The 21,529-nt window shown below is 44.2% G+C and overlaps 1 protein-coding gene across 2 annotated transcripts in view; it reads left to right on the forward strand.

Moving 5' to 3' along the window:
- The first annotated feature begins 389 nt into the window (after window positions 1-389).
- Acsf2 (acyl-CoA synthetase family member 2) overlaps window positions 390-21,529 on the forward strand; it is a 33,735-nt gene continuing 12,595 nt past the window's right edge. The window contains exons 1-3 of one of the 2 annotated variants that reach the window (XM_076869385.2): window positions 390-799; window positions 20,695-20,890; window positions 21,252-21,380. In XM_076869385.2, coding sequence (XP_076725500.1) covers window positions 690-799; window positions 20,695-20,890; window positions 21,252-21,380 — 435 coding nt within the window. In that variant the 5' untranslated portion in view covers window positions 390-689. The remainder of the gene's footprint in view (window positions 800-20,694; window positions 20,891-21,251; window positions 21,381-21,529) is intronic. The other variant, XM_076869384.2, reaches the window with a different exon arrangement.

A 21,529-nucleotide genomic window follows, 5' to 3' on the forward strand; every position in this document is an offset into this window, starting at 1 on the left:
GACGGTGGACAGCCCTGTAACCATGCTCGGTGGCGGGGGAGGCATCAAGGCAGAGACCTCGGGGGAGGGTGTGAGGTGGGGATACCGCCTGCAGCCGACGCCTGGCCTCTCTGGGGACCTGACCCCGCGCCTGCGGGCACAGAGGGATTCTTTCGCAGCACTCTTTGTCCCTGATCCTCCCGCCGGTTTCTGGCTCCCTGTTCCAGCTGGCAGCCCTCGGGGCACTGGATGCCGGTTCCTTTAATCTCTGGCTCACCACCCCCGTGGTTTCCCACGTTGCCCTCGCGCTAAACGGGTGCAGGGGCCTGCGCAGCCTTGACCTTGCCATCTGGCTCAGCACTGAGGCTCCGCCGTCTTCCCCTTTAGGAAATTAACAAACTCCTCGGTTGCTACACCCAGGCCGTGTCTTGGGCTGCAGCCAGGCCTTCGGATTCAGAGGGAAACCAGGGCAATTCTTGGAGGGTGGGCCGGGAGGGACGCGGTCCCACGCGAAGGTGGTCCCGGGCGCAGAGTCGCCACCTCCCGCCTCGTCTCGCTCCGCCCCGGCGGGACCGAGTCCTCCGCACCCCATAGGCAGAGGCGACCCTCCCGCCTCCCCGCCTGTTCCGCGCTCGCCCCGCCTCGGCTCACTTTAAAAGTTTACTCGGGCCGGACTTGCGGTGGAGCGAGCCCAGGCTGTCCGTGCTGGCATGCTGCGCCTCCGGAGACTGTGTGCCATGAACCTGGCGGTGCAGGGGCCCCGGGCTGTCCTCTCTCGGGGATGGCAGGAAGAGAAGTCGCAGCACGTCCGTCCGCTCAGGTACCCGCCCCCGGGGCGGAGAGGGGGCTGGGCAGTCCCCCGGAAAGGAGCTGGGGTGGGGGGGTATCCTGCAGAACCTCCCTGGGGACCCATCCCCACTTGCTATGAAGCCCGTCGCTGGGCCTCCTTGGGATGGTTCTCACTGGTACCCCCATCTAGTACTCTAGCACCTAGGCAACAGGAAAAACTGGCCTGGCTTGCGACAAGGGCCGCTGCTGGCCACAGTGGTCCTGTCTTGAGTCTGATCTAGTCCAGGACTGTAGATTCTTCCCTTTATGGCCCAGGAGTGTGGGTCTGTAGCCATCTATCCTGAGGGGCAGGGGCCAGGGCCAAGATCTAGGATCTGTCCCTAGAACCCAGCCTCTGAGCTGAAACTCCTTCAGGGATAAACTTGGGGATCTGCCTCGATGTCTCCCCTCCCCCCCCCACTCAGGCCACTGAACTCCGCAGTCTCCCCAGTCCTTATCAGCTGCTGACAAATAGGTTCCTCTATTCCTTGCCACCTACTCCTGGGCCTTAGTTTTTGTCCATCCTTAGTGCAAAGGGATGAGGGCTGGCAGTGGAGGATCTAGGGAAAGCTGATGTTGCAAGCCTTTGGGAGGACCCCTGAGACTGCAAGGGAAAGGCCTTGGTTAGGTGGATTGGCTCTCCCAGGAGATTAGAGGTGGTATTACTTTCAGCACCCAGCACTGGCAAGCCCAGTGTGCAGACTGCCCTGCCACCCATCTAGGCAGGGTGCTAAATCTGTGGTCAGGGCACCATTTCTCCACACCATATGGGCTGTGGGCCTGGACAGGGAAGAAACCTAACAGGAAACCATAAAGAGTGTGATTAGTGCTTTTTGCATAAAGAAGGACCATGAAATCATCTGGCTTCTCTCTTTGTGTAGCTTCTGACAGCAATATCTAGCAAGCTATCCTGTGTTCTCATGTCAGCCATTTCCAGGGGAGAAAAAAAGTTGGGGAGGCATGATTGAGGATCATTTTTCACAATTTAGCAATATGTAAGCAACAGCCTTTCAACTATAAAAAAAAGGAAGGATGAATTCCACAGTTAAAATAAAGAAAGAGGACATTAGCTGGGTGCGGTAGTACAAGTCTGTGATTTCAACTACTCAGAAAGCTGAGGTAGCAGGATCAAAAGTTTAAGGCCAGTTTCAGCAACTTAGTGAGACCCTGACCCAAAATAAAATAAAAAGGACTGGGGATGTAGCCCATTGGCAGCATACCCCTGAGTTCAAAAAAAAAAAAAAGAAAGAAAGAAAAGAAACCTAACAAGACTGGGTCTTCAACAACTAGATTTGGTATTAAAAAAAAAAAAAAAAAAAAATGGGGGCTGGGGATGTGGCTCAAGTGGTAGCGCGCTCGCCTGGCATGCGTGCGGCCCGGGTTCGATTCTCAGCACCACGTACAAACAAAGATGTTGTGTCTGCCAATAACTAAAACATAAATATTAAAAAATTCTCTCTCTCTCTCCTCTCTCACTCTCTCTTTAAAAAAAAAAAAAAATGGCTAGATGAGTTCAAGGGAGTTGCACATTCCTTTTAGGCTAGTAGGCCAGAACTCTTAGGATCACATTTATTTATTTTTTTAAACTCTTAGGATCACGTTTATTTATTAGCAATGTTCCTAAAATCCAGAAAACACCATACTTTAACATCATTCTGTTTCATTTTGTGAGAAAACCCAGGGGGATCCAGTCCTGTCAACAGATGGTGTCTGGAAGAAGGGAACTGGGTTCTCTTCCATCCCCCTCCTTCCCTCCCTCCCAGTGCCCTCCTAGGCTAGCTCAGCCCTCCCCCACCCCCAGCCTCCAAGCCTCGCTTTTGAACTCCTGTGTGCCCCCTTAGGCCATGAGGACTCTGAAAGTTACTCCTCAAAATGTACAAATTTTATGATGCTAAATCAGGCTCATAGGGCCACACAGCAATATTCCTGACCTTTGACATTTTCTTGTGTTAAGCGAAGCCGGGTCACTTTCCTGCCCCAGGCCTCTGACCTCTGAGAGAAAAGGACATCAGGACTCAGAGAAATTGTCTCTGTGTCAGGAAAAGGCCTGTTTATGTAGGAAGTTAAGATTTCCTGAGTGTTTGGCCTAACTTTTTTCCAATCCTTCCATTCCCTCTCTCTTGTGCTCTTACCCATGGTCTGATTTCTTCCCTGCTTTTCTGTTCAGAAGCCTCAGTTGTCTCAAACATTCAGCAAGCACACCTAAGAACACATGCTGTGTCCAGTCCCAATAGGTGCAGTGGGTGTAGAAGCCTCAGAACTCAGTCCTGAGCCTTCTAGGAACTTGGCACTCGATGGAGTTAAAAAAAGAGAGAGAGAAATCAAGATGATTACTGGTAGTGTTCCAGGTACCACAGTGTGGAAACTTCTGGACTTCTGTCTTCCACTTGTTCTGATTTGGTCACATGTAGTTTCTTTCCTGCTGCCCAGCACCCCAGGCCTCTTATTTCAGGTCACTGGGGTTGCGTGTCAGGAAGGAGCAATAACTTCGTAGCCAGTCCATATTGAGTGACATCTTGGATCCTTCACTTCTGGGTCATGTTTCCTAACCTCTGAACCTGGGTTAGTTTGTTGCTAATAAATACCCACTTGCTGGTTTGTTGAGTAAAAGGACAAAAGCTTGCTCTTGTATTTTGCCTTTCCTTTGAGGCAGGGCTGGTTCTAGAAAGCTAAGATCTAGAACTTGTATGTACCTTAGCAATTTCATCAGGAGACAATGTCTTGAATCAGTCTCTAGCTATGAGTGACTCCTGGGCTCTTTCCCCTGGGGCTCTATAACAGTGTCTCAAGGGGAAACCTGAAGCATGGATGCCTCCTGAATCCAAGTGTTTCCGGCCTTCAGAAATGTCCCCTGTATTTTTGTTGTTGTTGTTTGTTTGTTTTTGTTTTTGGTGCTGGGGATCAAACCCTGGGCTTCACACATGCTAGGCAGATACTCCATGACCCTAGCCTGATCCCCTTTCTGTTTGAGGGAGTTTACTGGACCCAAATAACAACTTCCTTTGTACTTTTTCTCCATACCCACAGAGACACACATACCAGTGATTCCTTTTAATATGGTGAGAATGGAAGCCACCACCAATAGATTAGCTTGTTCAAGAACTTTACTGTGACCCTTATTATGCAAGAAGTCTTTATAGTCTGTATCTTTCATAGGCTGTATATTCATTCCCTCAGGGTATGTTGGGTGGTGATCATAGAGCTTTATGATATAATTACATACAGTAAATTACACTAAAGTTCTCTAAATTTTAATTGCCTTTTTTTTTTCTATTGGCTATAACCGAATACCAGACTGACAATGTATAAGGAATAGAGGTTCACTTGGCCTAAGTTCTGGAAGCTGGGAAGTACGAGAGTATGGAGTCATATTGGCTCAGCATTTGGCGAGGGCCTTCCCTTCTGGTCCTAACGTGGCAGAGAGCATCACATGGTGAGATGGAGAAGACCGGCCAGGGAGAGTTTTTTTGTTTTGTTTGTAGTACTGGGGATCAAATCTAGGTCCTCAAACATCCTTGGCAAGTCAAGTGCTTTACCACTAAGCTATACCCATGCCCATATATACCATTTTATTTTTGAGACAGTGTCTCACTAAATTGCCCAGACTAGCCTTGAGCTTGTGATCCTCCAGCCTCTGAACATGCACCATTACACCTGGCTTTGAGACATTAATTGATGATATAGCTTCTTTTTAAAATTTAATTAAGTTAATTAATTAATTAATTTTTTTTTTTAGTTGTCAGTGGACCTTTATTTTTATTTGCTTATATGTGATGCTGAGAGTCAAACCCCGTGCTTCACACATGCTAGGCAAGCACTCTACGACTGAGCCACAACCCCAGCCCAGATGATATCGCTTCTTTAACTTAGTTTAGCTAAAATGTCATCTCAATGTGTAATCTATCTTTGAAGAATTGCCAGTGAGATACTTTACTTTGTTTTGTCATAATGTGTTCTAAATGGGGTGTGCATCTAATATGTATGGTATGTCTTCATTCCAACTAGCCACATCTTAAGTATTCCATAGCTACATGTAACTAGGACACCATAGAGACCAGACAGATCTAGAAATTTCTCTCATGCCCCTTTCACGTTAATTTTTTTCTCTAAAAAAAAAATTTGATCACAAGTTTGATCACAAGTTCAAGGCCAGTCTCAGCAACTTAGTGAGATTCTGTATCAAAATAAAAAATAAAAAGGACTTTGGGGTGAGAGGAGAGGAGGGAGGTGGAAGTGCTAGGGAGTGATATTGGCCCATTTATGTTATATTGTATGCATGTATGAATATGTGACAACAAATCCCACTATTATGTACAACTATAATGTACAATAAAAAATGTGGAGGGGAAAAAAAAAGGACTGGGGATGTAGCTCAGTGGTAAAGCGCCCCTGGGTTAAATTCCTAGTAGCAATTTAAAATAAAAATAAAATATTTCCATCGTGTATATTGTTTTCTTTATACATTTATCTGTTGATGGACACCTAGGGTGGTTCCATAGCTTGGCCATTGTGAATTATGTTGCTACAAACATGGGTATGCGTGTATCTCTAGCACATGCTGACCTTAGTTCTTTTGGGTAAATACCCAGGATTGGTATAGCTGGATCATATGGTGGTTCCATTCCTAGTCTTATGAGGAAACTCCATGCCAATTTCTATAATGGCTGCACTACTTTACAATCCCTCCAATTGTGTGTAAGATCCGCCCCACCCCCAACCCCTGCACTTGCCAGCATTTATTGTTATTTGTATTCTTGATGATTGTCATTCTAACTGGAGTCAGATGAAATCTCAGTGTAGTTTTAATTTTGCATTCCCCTGCTGCCCAAAGACATTTAACAGTCAAATTACTTTTGTCTGTTTGTATTTCTTTTGAGAAGTGTCTGGTTAGTTCATTTGTCCATTTATTGAATGGGTTATTATTTTTTTGGTGTTGAATTTTTAAAAAATTCTTTATAAATTCTAGATATTAATCTTCTGTTGGAAGAGGAGCTGGCAAAGATTTTTCTCCCATTCTAGTATGATGCCATCCCTTTGATTTATTGATTCCCAGTGTTATTTCCTGAGCTATAGGAATCCTATGGAGGATGTTGCTGCCTATGTCTTTTTTTTTTTTTTTTTGTACTATGGATTGAACCCAGGAGTGCTTAACCACTGAGCCACATCCCCAGCCCATTTTATTATTATTTTTTTAATATATATATATTTTTTTTAGTTGTAGTTGGACACAATACTTAATTGTATTTATTTTTATGTGGTGCTGAGGATCAAACCCAGGGCCTGGCACATGCTAGGCGAGAGCTCTACCGCTGAGCCACAACTCCGGTCCCCTTTTTAAAAATTTTTAAAAATATTTTTTAGTTGTAGTTAAACACATAGCTTTATTTTATTTATTTATTTTTATGTGGTGCTAAGGATCGAACCCAGGGCCTCCCACGTGCTAGGCTGAGACACAACCCCAGCCCCTTATTTTTTATTTTGAAACAAGAAAACATCATTTCCCATCCTCTCACTTTTTTTTAATCTGTAGATGTTTTTGCCCTTGATGTGTGTTTCTTGCAGTCAATGTATCATTGGCCTTTGGGCATTTTTTAAATGTACCTTTATTTTATTTATTCTTTTTTTAGTCTGATGTTGAATATCAAACCCAGTGCCTTGTAGTTGCCAGGTGAGCACTCTACTGCTGAGCCACTGGGCCTTGTTTTTTAATCTTGCTAGTCTATGTCTTTTACTTAGAGAAATTAGTATATTTACATTCAGTGCTACTATAGAGATTTGTAATATTTCCTACAACTTTGATTTATTTCTAAGATTTGTTTTGATCCTAATTCTCATTTACTTATCTAGTCTTCTAATGAGACTTATTCTCTTCCAAGCTCTGTTAGCTGATTTTATCTGAATGCTCATCTCATTGCCAATGTTTGGGAAATTCTCTGCTATTATTTCACTGAATAAGCTATCAATGTCCTTAGCCAGTATCTCTGTTCCTTCCTCAATGTCTATTAGCCTTAAGTTTGGTCTTTTAATTTTGTGCCAGAGTTCTTGCATATTTGGATCATAGTTTCTTATTTTTCTTTAATATGATTTGAATGTTCAAGGCTGGCCACCTTTTCTTCAAGCTCCAAGATTTTTGTCTCCTACTTGATCTGATTTAGTTGAGAGACTTTCAACTGAATTTTTCATTTGATTTATTGAACTTTTCATTGCCAAGATTCTTTTCTTTTGAGAATCTCTCTTTACTAAAGTGCTCTTTGATATTCTTTCTCTTCTCCTTTAGTTAATTCCTTAGATTTTTTTTTAAATTCATTGATCCTTTTAACAATCAACTTTTTAAAATTCTTTGGGATTTCATCCACTTTGATATTTGTGGGTTCAATTATTAAGGAACTACAAAATTTTCAGAGGTTCTATGTTGTTTAACTATTTGTGTTTTTGCGGGGGTACTGGGGATTGAGCTCAGGGACACTCAACCATTCAGCCACATCCCCAGCCCTATTTTGTATTTTATTTGAAAACAGGGTGTCACTGATTTGCTTAGCGCCTCGCCATTGCTGAGGCTGGTTTTGAACTGGCGATCCTCCTGCCTCAGCTTCCTGAGCCACTAGGATCACAGGCGTGTACCACTGCACCTGATAAAACAATACACTTTTGAATGATGAGTGGATCATTGAAGAAAGCAGAGGAGATATTTAAACAACAAACATAAAAAATTCAGTTTTCTCCTGGTGAGATTTTAAAAGTAGACACATTTCTTTACAGGGTTTCAATTTTATAATCCCCCCAGCTATGAGAATATTTGTAGTATTCTAGTAGTATTTGTTTATTCATAGCTTTGACTTAAACTAGCCAAACTTGTTAGGGGAGTCTGTATACTGAGCTCTACCCGCTCCTGGCCTGCCAGCATGTTTTGGTGGAGAAGAATTTGGAGAAGAATTCTCCAAATCCTTTTGGAGAAGAATTCACCCTCGATTAGCTTGATGATATTTTTGTTTCTGGGGGTAGGAGCAGGGGCTTCTTGCCCACCCTCTCACCTGGGGAGCCTGTGAATCAACCTGGATTACCCAGGACTCCTGGTACTGAGAGCCTCAATCCATGTGCTGGGGGGCGGGGGGCTGTGTGGAAAGTGCCCAGGCCACTTCAGCAGATTCTCCAACTACTTCTGGGTGTTGGGGAGGTGGCAAGGTCCACAGTATGATGCTGTGGGTGCAGCTTTCCACTCAATCCTGACCCAACCCAATTCTACCTTATGTCGGTTCTTGCTCCTTAACCCATAGATCAGGCTACCAATTTCAAATGACAGTGCCCTTTGCTAGTCTCTGCTGTGCCAATCCCTGGACTGGAAGCTGCTGTTCTGGGTCAATACCTAAAGCTTCCCCTAAATCCATGTTACAGTTTCACACCTGTGCTCAGGTTGACACAGGTTGGGTGCCCACCAATCCAGTGAAAAGTAAAACATTATTGGGTGCTATGCTAAGTCTTGGTACCCCCAAAAGAAAACAAACCAAGAACAAGACCAATAAAAATAAATAGAAGGAGATAAAAGAAAAGTGAAGGATGCTTGCAGGGATTTCTAATCAGCCACTCAGAGAAGTCCAAAGAAAGAATCTTTAAGCTGATGTTGCTCCCCCACTTCCACCAAATCCGCTAGGAAGTGCCAGGACTCTGTCCACGCCTGACCCTGCTCACTTTGCAGTATCTCAGCTTTTCCTGCTCAGATTGTAAATTTGTTGGACTGTGGATCCTGCTTTCCTTCCTTCCTTCCTTCCTTCCTTCCTTCCTTCCTTCCTTCCTTCCTTCCTTCCTTCCTTTCTTTTGCTGGGCATTGAACCCAGGTCCTGTATATGCGAGACAAGAACTCTACCAACTGAGCTATATCCCCAGACCAGGATCCTATTTTTCTTATACTCACTGGGAAACTTTCTTTCAGGTCATTGCGGGGGAGTATCCCCTTCCCCACTGAGTCACCACATGCCAGGTGCTGCTGCAATCTAGTCCTTTTATTAATTCTCTTTCTTCCAAAACCCAGCATTTCTGGTTTTCACTGGATTGCTGGTCTCTGAGTTGGTTTCCAGTGTTCTCCCACAGCCTTCCTACCTCATCATGCTGCAGAACGGTCATTTCAATTCGGTTTTTGAGAGCAGTTACCATATGGTGGGGTTCTCTAGTCCTCCATTTTCAGAACCCTCCAGAGCCTGTCTTTCAATGTCTCTGAGTTCAGAGATGCACTGGATCATTTTGCTGGAACACATAAAGTGGTGGATGGGCATGTGAGGCTTCCTACCAGTATGGCCCAGGAACTTCACAGACAGACTGGGGCTCTTCTCTACATTAAATGTAGGTCTCCTGTCCATGCCAGGAGGTGGCTCAGTCTTTTTGATGTTTCAGATACCCTCCTTAGGATGCCATGAAGCCCCTAGGTTTGTTTATTTATTTTAAAGAGAGCCTTATTATGTTGCCAAGGCTGGCCTCAAACTCCTGAATTCAAGCAATCCCTATCTTAGCCTCTCCAGTAGCTGTGACCATAAGCATGCCCTTTATATTTTTCTTAAGCATTTCATATAAGATGCATACTTACACGGTGACTCATGAGGCTGAGGCAAGAGGATTGCAAGTTTGTGGTCAGTCTGGGCAACTTAATGAGTTAAGCACCTCAGGGTTCACTCCCCAGTACCAACAAAATGACTGAAAAAAAAAAAAATGTAAAAGCACTTATAATCATGCCATGTAAGTAATAAGTGCTTTTAATCTAGGTTTTGTATTCATAAACAATGCATATTATGCTTTTATGATTATAGCAAAAAAAATTTGCATGCTAGTTCCTTGTGTTTTCACTTCGTAGTATGTGCTTTTGAGATCTGTTCACATTGACACATGTAGATCTAGGTTATTCATTTTACCTGTGACATATTCATCCATTGCATGACTATATCTCTAGCAGTGGAATTGCTGTGCTGAAGAGTTGACATTTTCAGCTATTCTAGATATTGCTATGGATGGAGAAGCTGTGTTACTGTGACCACTAGCAGCAAACACGTTTTGCTGTTTTCCTATATGGCTGCAGATACTTAGTATTGCTGACCTCCGGAGTGCTTGTGGTGCGCTCTGGCGGAGGTGAAAGGGTATTTCATTGTGGTTTTGATTTACATTTCCCTGATTGCCAGGGAGATTAGTCATCTTTTGAAATGTTTATTATTTATGTCTTCTGTGACTATTCTCTTCATTTTCTTTGCCCATTTATTGTGTCCGATTATTTGCCCTTATTGATTTATGTTTTTTTTTAAAAAAAATGCAGGCTAAGTATCAATCCTTTGTCTCATTTAAAATGAAATTCATAAACATAGGCATTTGCTTGTCTTTTAGCCTTTTTTTAATCTTTGTAAATTTTTCAAAATTTTCTTTTTCTTTTTTTTTTTGTAGTTGTAGATGAATAGCATGTTTTTATTTTGTTTGTTTATTTTATGTGGTGCTTGAACCCAGTGCCTTCCACGTGCTAGGCAAGTGCTCTGCCACTGAGCTATAGCCCCAGCCCTCTTTTAGCATTTTTGATGGTGTATGTTTTTCTTAGGACCTGGGGACCAACTTGCATCAGATACAAGTGAGAGGAAGGGACAGAGGTCAGTGTTAGTCCACGATTTGGAACCAAACAGGATATTACTTTCAATATCATTTCAAAAGCTTTTCTGTGACCTGGTGTGACATTGTTTCCAGGAAAGCGGTGGTTGACCTCAGTTTGGGAGATGTTCCTGCAGCTCCTTGGGCCCCATACCAGTCCTGCCCATCCTTCCTCCCCAGTTGTTCCTGAAAGATTATGAGGCCTTGCCCAGGGTCCGAGGCAGCTCAAGCCTCCTGCAAGGGCAATGTCCACCCACCAACCTCTGCTCCAAGTTCCAAATACCTTCATCAGTAGGTAATATGTACAGGAGGCAAAGCAAACACTGTCCTCTTAGATCTGTTTGTTTAGGTATTTGCAATCATCCCTACCTCGGGTGGCTACTTCAGGAATCAGATGCCACAAATAAGTCAGTGAAAGAGTTTGGGTATGCTTGAGGACATCAAGAGATGATGCCTACAGGAACAGATGCTGAAGTAATCCTCCCTGGAGAGGATCTCCATGGACCTTGGCCTTCACTGGGGTCTCAGAGGAGGCTGGGAATGGGCCGCAGTAGAAAGAGCAATAGGCTTAGGAGAGGGTCTGTATTTGCCACCCATCAGTGTCAGACCTCTTGCTTTTTCCTTTGCAAAAAGATGTGGTCCAGGACTAACAGGAGAATCATAGGAAGCACGTGTGGAAGTCCTTTTTAAGGCATAAGGCTCTACCAAAACTCATTTTGTGTTGTATCAAGGCCTTGGAAGCCAGACAGTCCTGGGTTTGGGTCCCAGCTTGGTCGTTTACAGTCTCCGGGGCTTGGGGTGAGGCATAGCATTTATCTGTGCCTCATTCCCCCATCTGCAAAATTTAGTGCAAATTTCATGTGAATTGAATAATCACTTGGAATTAACAAAATAATTTGCTACAAATTGCGGGGACCTCGAAGGCTCTCTTTTGAGATCTCTTTAGGCAACTTGCTGGAATCATTAACATATAAGTGCTTCTTGATTTGCAATCAGCCTCTCTCCAATTCCTAGGAACCAGAGAGGAGGCCAGGCTGGTGAGGGCTGCTAAAGCCTCTTTCATAGGCTTCGTGGCCCCTGTGCTCATCGTCCTCTAAAAGTCTTTTACCAATTTACACTCTGGTCCATTTCTCCACATCCTTGCCAACATTCTGTATTATCAATCATTCTTGTTTTTATGTTGAGATGAATAACCATTTTATTAATCAGAGAAACTTAAGCTCATTTTTTATTTTCTCCAGTGCTGGGGGTTGAGCCCAGGATCCCTGGCCTGCTAAACAGGGGCTGAGCTACAGTCCCAGCTCCTAGATAGCAGTAGCATCATTATAATCCAGTACTCTGTTGTATCCCGGGGTAAACTGTCTTACTGATGGTATCACACCAGCAGGAATACAGGCTGCCAGGCTGAGCTCTCATTTAGCCGAAGCTGCTGTCTAATACCTTGCCTAGGAGGGCTGTTTGATGAGAATGCTGGTCATGGAATTTTGAAATTAAACATAGACTCCTTTAGAAAGACAGCAATGTGGTTTGGGCAAAGGATTGCTAATTTGTTAATTTTCCCCTATAGTAACTTTATATTTATTACAGTATCAGACAGGCTAAATAGCTTCTTCTCTATATTACATAGCTACAGATTTATCTACATGTATTTTTTTTTGGAATAAGAATTTTTGGGGGCCCAGGTTGTGGCTCAGTGGAAGAGCATTTGCCTAGCATGTGTGAGGCATGGGTTCGATCCTCAGCACCACATAATAAATAAAATAAAGTTATAAGAAAAATAATTTGGAGGCCCTGTGCAATGTCACGCTGTAATCCCAGCTACTTGGAAGGCTGAGGCAGGAGGATTGCAAATTCAAGGCCAGCCTGAGCAACTTAGTGAAAACCTGTCTCAAAATAAAAAATAAAAACATAGAGCTATCAGTGGTAAAGTGCCCCCTGGGTTCAATTTCCAATGCTGGGGGAAAAAAGCTTTGGGGGGTTCCGTATCATAATAATCTAAATGAATGATTGAGGGTTGAGTTTCAAATCTCAATGCTAACAGATCAGTGGGTCTCTCTCCCCTGGCCTGCACCCCCTTTCTCTGCAAACAGAGATACATTTTGGCCATTGTTTGAAGGTTAGTTGCAGATATAACATCAATGGTTTTATTCTTTGCTTATCTCTTGGGGGACAAATGCCTCTTTGAAGTGCTGATTTGATTTGTGACAAATTTTCCTATGCTTAGTGGCCATTTGTCTCTGCTCTTCTGTGAAGTTGCAGCAGATTCAACAGTCATTGTGTCCTGTGCACATCACTTGGTCATTTTAGTGGAAAACCGTGATCAGATGATAAAGCTGTTTGTATCAACTTTTTTTTTCAGTATTAATTTCTCTATCATTTTTTTTTTTTCCATTTGTAAAACAGGAGTAAAAGCCTTGGCTCCTTTGACTACTGGGATGATTTGCCTGGGCGGCTTTACAGAGGAAGAGTTCAGTGTTCTTTGCTGTCCTGCTCATGTGCCCTGTAGGCTTGCCCATCTCTGCCTTCCCCTCTGAGAGTGCTTATCTTTTTCATAAAACAGAATCATTACATTCCTGGCTAGCCCTTAAAAGTCTCCACGGACATTCTTGGAAATTGTACTGTGAAGCAGATGGTCATGGAGTGGATTCTAGTTCCCTACAGGAGCAATATTCCTGAAAGCAGTCTTGAGCTGCCTTCTGGACCAAAGCCTGGAGTCTAGTAAGCTATATTCTAAGTAGCAAGCAATGTGCCATGAACTTCTATATGCTCCTAATCCTGGAGAATGTGCATCCCTGTCTGAGATGGGCTGGAGAATGAATAGTCATAGTGAGCTATGAACTGCAGAGAGCACATAAATTACTTTCTCATTTAAGGGAACTCTCCAGAAGGAAAATACTACTACATTCAGGAATAGGATTATTTCTTTTCAAAAACTGGGCACAGTGGTACACACCCATAATCCTAGTAACTCAGGAGGCTGAGGCAGGAAAATGGCAAGTTCCAAGGCCAGTCTTAGCGCCTTAGCCAGAGTCTGTTTCAAAATAAAAAATAAAAAGGGCTGGTGATGTGGCTCAGTGGTAGAGTGCCTCTGGATTCAATCTCTAGTAACACACACACACACACACACACACGCAGTCTGGCTGGGCACAATTCAGGAGCCACTTATCAAGCAGAAACGAACTTTATTTTTAGAACCCACGAAGTACCACATGAGCTCTTCAGGAATTCCCTCAGAGCCCAACTGCCACCACCGGCTTCCCACAAACCTCTCAACCCCCACCCTCCTGCTGTTGAGGCCAATTGGCTGGGTCTTGTGGGCGGAGCCAAAAGAGTCCCCCAATGAACAGCTCCGTGGTCTGAAAGGGCGGGGAAACAGCCCAATGAGCATCACCGCAGAGGAGCCAATCAGCTGGCAGCTGGAAGTTTGCTGGGGCCACGGTGAGCCAATCAGCTGGAAGTTTGCTGGGGCTCTCAATACACACACACACACACAGATAGATAGATAGATAGATAGATAATTAAAAAAAATAAAGAAGAAAGAAAAGACATTTTGACATTTTGATGGATTCACAGAGAAACTCCATATCCTTTAGTTACCACCCCTCTGTCCTCCCATCCTCCCCAGCCATAAGTAATCACTTAATCTACTTTCTTTTCTTTTTCTTTTTGTGGTACTGTAAGGGTCCGGTGAAGCGTCGGAGGGAGAGACCACAAGAGACCGGCTCCATGCAATTGGCATAAGGGGTTTTATTGATTCAGCATGCTGAGGCTCCAGGCTCACTCAGGAAGATAGAGCAGCCCAGAGCCCAGAGCAGAGGTCAGGCAGAGCTTAAGTACACTTTTTGGAGAGGGCGGGGAGCTTTGCATACATCAGAACAAATCATCACGAGGCGCGGGAAAATTGAACAACAATTCTGAGACATGATTAGTGCATTCATTGGTGGGAACAGATTGGACAGGGGTGATTGGTCACTTCTAAGCGGGGTGCACATTTAAACTGATTGGTTTTAGGTCCTTCGATGCCTACGTGCCAGCTTCACAGAACCTCAGGTTATTAGACAACCAGAGGAGTCACTGAGAATATTTACTGGGCAGTTCGGGTATTGTCCTAACAGCTACAGGGATTACAGGTCTTGGGGGTAGCAGGGGAACTTAACAATACTTGGTCTTTTACTTTTTAACCCAAGCCCTGCAGTTTAGAAACTTCACAATGTCTGATCTTTTACACTTTAACTCAGGCTCTGCGGCTTAGAATCAGCTTAGAAATTTCACCTTTACAGTACTAGAGATGGAACTCAAGGGGATACGGTACCTCAAATTACAATTACACCAAATTACCTCCAATTACACCCCCATATATTTTTATTTTTTGAGATAGACTTGCTAAATTGCTGAGACTGGCCTCAAATGTGCAATCCTCCTGCTTCAGTATCCTTAGTGTCTGGAATTATAGGTGTGGTTTTCTGACTATGGGTTTGTCTGTTCTGGATATTTCATATACATGGAATTATACTGTTTTCTATGGTTAAAATAAGGAGATGATCAGTAAGATTTCACGAATCACCTGGTTTATTGTCACACAAATAGATGCTTCTTTTATATATATTGTTTTAGTGGCCAGTAGATCTTTTGTTTTATTTATTTACTTACATGTGGTACTGAGGATCAAACCCAGAGCCTCATACATGCCAGGCAAGTGCTTTACCACTGAGCCACTACTCCAGCCCCAGATGTTTCTTTTTTAATTCACAAAAGAGGGGGAGAATAACAAGAACAAATCTCACAGGAAATACGCTGATTAGAGGAGGCACCTTAACCACATAGTAAATGAGTTCTAAATTTACTAGGCTCAAGCGATCCTCCTGTCTCAGCCTCCTAAGTAGCTGGGACCTCAGGTGTGTGCTATCGCATCCTATATGTATTTTGGAGTCCAACAGTTGAGATCCATTACTCACAAATGAGTTCTGCTAAAGTGAGACTAACGCTCCCCAGGAGCAGAGTGTATTGCATGTTCTTATCACAGCAACAAATGTATGAGTATTTGGGATCATGTCAGAGCTGCATAATACAACATGTGGCCTTTGATTATTGACTTTTTTTTTTCCACTTAGCACAATATTGTTCAGGTTCACTCATGCAGTAGAATGATTCCATGCTTCCTTCCCTTTTATGGCCAGATAATCCTCCACTGTGGAAATGCATATGTAGCATTTTGTTAATCAATTCATTGTTGCTAGTCACTTGGGTTGTTTCCACCTTTGGGCTATTGTGAGTGGTACTGCTATAAATATTTATGTACAAGTTTTTACTTTGTCAAAGGAAAATCTTTAAAATTTAGTTTAAATAGCTTTTTTTTTTTTTTCCCCCTGAGTCAGAGTTCCACTATGTTGTCCAGGTTGGTCTTGAACTCAAGCCTCCTGCCTCAGCCTCCTAAGTGGCTGAGACTACTGGCGCATGCCACTTATGACTGGCTAGTTTAAACATTGTAGTTGGCTTTATTTTCAGTCCTAGAATCCAGGAACTCTATGTTATATGCAGGGCAAAAGCTTTACTGCTTGTTGTACCCCACAAATACTCAGGGGAGTCAGCTTGGCAGGAAGACAGATCTATTCAAAACTGTCTTTGAAGGAAAGTAGAGGAGGCTTCCTATCTCAGTCTCCATCTTCAGAGAGTTCAAAGATGAGGCCGGCTTTTAGAATAGAAATGACAGCAAAATACAACAAAAGACAGGAAATAGACATCAGCAGATTTAGTCAGCCAGGGAACTGGTCATTTTCAGTTTCCTTGGTCTGTGCTCAGCCAGTGGAGGAAGTTCAGAAGTTAAATCAGTTTGGAGCTCTAATTTCAAAAGAGGCTGTTTCAAATCCTGCAAGGAAAAAAAAAAAAAAAAGGAAAGAAAGAGAAACAAACAACAACAACAACAACAAAAACAAGTTATCAGAAAGTTGCCCCTCATTTCAGAGGGAGTCTGCTTCAACGACTTTCTCTAAAATAGAGGAAATGTTGTAATGGACTGAGCCAAAGAGGTTGGGCTTATAGACAGAGAAGGGAAAGCAAAAACAAAGAACAAATTTCAAAGTTACTTTCCTTGTATACTGAAGAGAGGGAGATAGAACTGCAGAAAAATAGCTGATGGGTTAAGATTAGATTACTTTAGATTACCATATTTTGAGTGAGGATCATTTTCATGCTGATTGAAACTGGCCTGTGGGAAATTAGGCTGTTTTCTCATTTTTTTCCTGGTATCCTGAAAGTTCATATAAATGGCTTCATTTTGTTTGACAATGTGGAACTTCAGCCTGGGTGACTCCATTTTGATTTTCAGTCTGGTCAGTTGGAGCCCAGTGCAGGAGCTGAGTTCAATACAGTAGCCTCAAATCAATGTTTATAGCAACTTAATTCACAATAGCTAAGCTATGGAATCAACAAACTAAGTTCTCTTCACCAAATAAATGAATAAAGAAAATGTGGCGGGGCTGAGGATGTGGCTCAAGCGGTAGCGCGCTCACCTGGCATGTGTGCGGCCCGGGTTCGATCCTCAGTACCACATACAAAACAAAGATGTTGTATCCGCCAATAACTAAAAAAATAAATATTAAAAAAAAAAAAAAAGAAAATGTGGCATATATATATACACAATGGAATGTTACTTGGTCAGAAAGAAGAATGAAATTATGGCATTTGCTGGAAATAGATGGATCTGGAGACTATCAATCTTAGTGAAATAAGCCAATCCCTTCAAATCAAAGGCGGAATGTTCTGTCATGTGCAGGTGCTAACACACAATGGGGGGGGGGGACGAATAGAAGCCTTTGGATTAGACAAAGGGGAATGAAAGGAAGGGGGAGGGTGGGAATAGGAAAGACAGTAGAATGAATTGGACATCACTTTCCTATATTCATATGAATACATGACCAGTGTAACTCCACATTATGAACAACCACAAGAATTGGAAGTTTTACTCTATGTATGTATAATAGTCAGAATTATACATACATGGAGTATATTATACATACATGGAGTCTAAAAAGAACAAATTTAAAAAAAAATTTTAAAAAATGGCCTCTCTGGATGTGGTGGTACATAACTATCATCCCAGCTACTGGGGAGGCTGAGGTAGGAGGATTGAAAGTTTGAGGCTATCCTGGACAACCTGGCAAGACCTTGTCCCAAAATAAGAAATAAGAAAGGTCTGGGAGTGTAGCTCAGTGGTAGAGAGCCCCTGGGTTCAATTTCCAGTACCCACCGCCTGCTATCCCCAAATTTCCTTGTTCCCAACTTCTCGCTTATGAAATAAGATCTGGGCCAACTGTCTTAAGGGCAGCATTGGGTGGGGCTGGGCTTTGTCTCTTTTTCCTGGCTTCGGTCCCATCTGGCTGTGGAAGGCCTCCCCAATCTAAGTAGTTGATGGCCGCATGAAAGGTTGTTGACTTTAGTTTTGTGAGTTGAGACCAACAAGGTCTGCTGGTTCTCCTCCTCCAACTCCTTCAGCTCCCTCCCTCCACACCCCAAAACAAAACAAAATGACAAAAATGAAAACCACAAAACATTTGTTTGAGAGAGGAACTTCCCCAGCTCTCTTTAAAAACAGAAAAAGAAATGGCTGCCTATTTGGCCCCAGGTGATTGAGGTTTGGCCAGGGAAGGAGAATCAGCTTTTGAAATGACTAAATGACAGGGGTGATTCCTACCTTTATGAGCAAATTGCATTGATAGGAGTTTCTAGAACTCTTTTAACTCCCTGGAGGAGCCATCTGTCTCCCCTCTGCCAGGCCCTACTCTAGTCCATGTGTTAGGATCAGCTAGTAGAAAAAAATAAATATTTTGTGGAATAAATAAAATTTGAGACCAGATGGTCTCTGATGGTCAGACAGGGAATAAATTCAAAGTGGAAAGAGCAGGAATTGCCCCTCCCCATGCCTTCTCCTTGGATCAGGGCGGCAGACCTGACTGTAGGTGTTGAGGCAGCTGAAATTCCACTGAATTCCCTGCCTCAGCTCAGTTATTTGCCATCCCTGCACGCATCTGACCTCTTTGCCCTTCAGCTTCCTTACAAGGAGGAGAAGGGAATTCATATTCTCACCTGAATGTCTTTCAAAATACATTTTTTTAATAACATTTTTCTTTTTTAAGTATTTTTTTAAGTTGTTGATGGACCTTTGTTTTATCTATTTGTATGCAGTGCCGAGAATCAAACCCAGTACCTCATGCATGCTAGGCAAGCTCTCTACCACTGAGCCACAACCCCAGCCCCCCAAATACATTTCTGTTGTAATGCCAGATTCCTGGGACTCCAGTAGACCTCCAGGAGCCGAATCTGATGCAATCACACAAGAGTCTTTATTGCAAGCTCGAGCCTGGACTCACAACCGTTCACAAAGCAGTGGTCCCAGGGAGTGAGTCCTGGTCCTTTGTTCAGTGAGATTTTATAGGTTTTGGGGGGATACTCTATGCGTCACAACATCACACAGCAAATCATTCCATACTGTGGGAAAGTCAAACAACAGCGCTTAACGTTGATTAGCACATTCACTGGCGGGAACAAGTTGGGTAGGGGTGATTGGTTAGTACCAGAGGGGGATTCGTTTGAACTGATGATTGGTTTAGGCCACGAGGGGTGTACCTGCTGAACGACATGGTTTCCCAACATGTTATCAATCACCATAAACTATTGGGGGGCGGGGTTATCTGGCATCCCAGGTATTTTCCCTGTCTCATGCCGATTGGTGGTTGCTAGGTTTGCTATGGGTCCTCACCTAGACTGACTGAGTCAGGGCCACTTGGCACCGCTGCAGATCTCTCCTGTTATTTGTAGACAAACAACTCAGCAGGGTGGGTATGTGCTTAGGAGTGCTCTGTGGATTTTTCCAAGGACAAGGGTCATACCCCCTTCCTTAGGACAGGCCTTGAGGTAGAAGCTGCTGTTATTTATTTATTTTCAAAAATGGAGTCACATCAGTTTCTCACTGTATATTAAAGTAACCTTAGGCAACAAAGAAACTGTGGCATATATAAACAATGGAATATTACTCAGCATTAAAAGAGAATAAAATCATGGCATTTGCAGGTAAATGGAGGGAGTTGGAGCATATCAAGTGAAGTAAGCCAATTCCAAAAAACCAAATGTTTTCTCTGATAAGTGGATGCTGATCCAGAATGGGGGTGGGTGGGTGGGGGATCATGGGAAGAATGGAGGAACTTTGGATAGGGCAAAGGGGAGGGAGGGAAAGGGAGGAGGCATGAGGATAGGATAGAGGGTGGAATGAGATGGACATCATCACCCTAGGTACATGGACAAAGACACAAATGGTGTGACTGTACTTTGTGTACAACCAGAGTAATGAAAAATTGTGCTCTATATGTGTACTACGAATTGAAATGCATTCTGCTGTCATGTGTGACAAACAAATAAATAAAACCCTTAAAAAAACAAAGTAACCTCAGATATTTGACGTAGAGGAGATGAGCGTTTGCTCTTCAGGGACAGTCCATTTGTGGCTGGCACGGGACATCTGCTACTGAGGCACCATCTCCTTCTGTCTTGTTGCCCTGTGGTGCCTGAGATCACCATGTGGTCCAAATACTCCCCTTCTTTTCCTGTCACATTTACCTCTGCTCTGCTGTGTCACCTGAGAGTTGGGAGCCTGAGCCCAGGTGCCATTCAGAACACAGGGACTTTCTTCTTCATCTGCAGGAGGCGAGCATCTTGCTGGCACCTGGTCAGTCTGTCACATAACAGGATCTTTCCAATCACCGTTCCTAGGGCCGCCATCTGCCTCCTAAACACTTTGCCTATTCTGTCTTTGAACTTTAGACCCAGAGGAGAGAAACAATGGCCCATCAAAGAACCCAAGGCCCTGGACTCCCACTCTGGGTCCAAGCATGGGCTTCATTGGTTTCTAAGGACCCCAGGGACCTCTTTATTTCCTGGCAGGCAGGGATTGGGGGTATAGGTACAGGCATGCTTCATAAGATCTCTGTGTGTGTATAAGTGGTCTCCCACAGGCTTCCCGGGGCACTTTATCCTTCAGGTGAGGCAGGTGAGGGAAGAACCCTTGTCCCCTACTTGAGGTGGCTTTGTCCCCATCCCGCTACCTTGGGGTTTTGTTTGAGGTTGGGAAAGCATCACAGGAAGTGTCCTGGGCTCATAAAAAGATCCAGAGAAAACTCTGCTCCAACACATTGGCAGTCTGACCCCAGGCTGGGTGTGCTGGGTGTCCTTGTTGGCAGGGAGGGCCAGCTTGGCACAGTTCAGACCGTGACCCTCTCCCCACAGCTCCCAAGAGCTGGAACGCCCTGCCCCTCTGCCCGTCGGGGGCTTCAGCTACCTTCAGGGACACACCAGTTTCCCTCTTATCAACAAGACTGTGGGGCAGTGCCTTGATGCCACAGCACAGAGGTTCCCCGACCGAGAGGCCTTGGTTGTCCTCCATGAAGACATCAGGCTGAACTTCGCCCAACTCAAGGAAGAGGTGGGTCCTGACCTTGACCCTCAAAGGGGGCAGGTGCCAGTCCCCAGGCTTCCCTGGGTGGGTGGAGCTGGAGGGTGGGACATGATGATGGGCAGTGGGGTGGCGTTGCCTGAGGACCTAAGGGACAGCAAGAGAAGCAGACATAACTGAGGCAGAGAGGGTCTGTCTCAGCAGCTCCTGGAGCACTGTTAACTGTGTGTACCTCGAGCTCCACCCAGAGCTCCACTGAGGCAAATCTGCCTGTCCCGGTATTCCTTGTGATTCTGATGTGAACCCTTGGGCCAAGGGCTGAGGGTGAGAGTCATGGGCCCCTTCCTGCTTGCTCCCATCTCACCCTCTGTGATCCATCTGTTTGCACCAGGTGGATAAAGCTGCTTCTGGTCTTCTGAGCATTGGCCTCTGCAAGGGTGACCGGTTGGGCATGTGGGGACCCAACTCCTATGCATGGGTGCTCATGCAGTTGGCCACTGCCCAGGCAGGCATCATTCTGGTAAGGAGGTTTGCATGGTGCAGGGGGGGTATCTGTGGGGGGAATGCCACTCGAGAGGAGCCCACTTGCCTCTTGGCCCCAGAACCAAACCAGTGCCTGGCTGATTTCAGATCAGGTAGTTCTGTCTCTTAAGGCCCTCCACATAGACC

The sequence above is a fragment of the Callospermophilus lateralis genome, chromosome 11, assembly GCF_048772815.1.
Source record: "Callospermophilus lateralis isolate mCalLat2 chromosome 11, mCalLat2.hap1, whole genome shotgun sequence".
Taxonomy (NCBI): Eukaryota; Metazoa; Chordata; class Mammalia; order Rodentia; family Sciuridae; genus Callospermophilus; species Callospermophilus lateralis.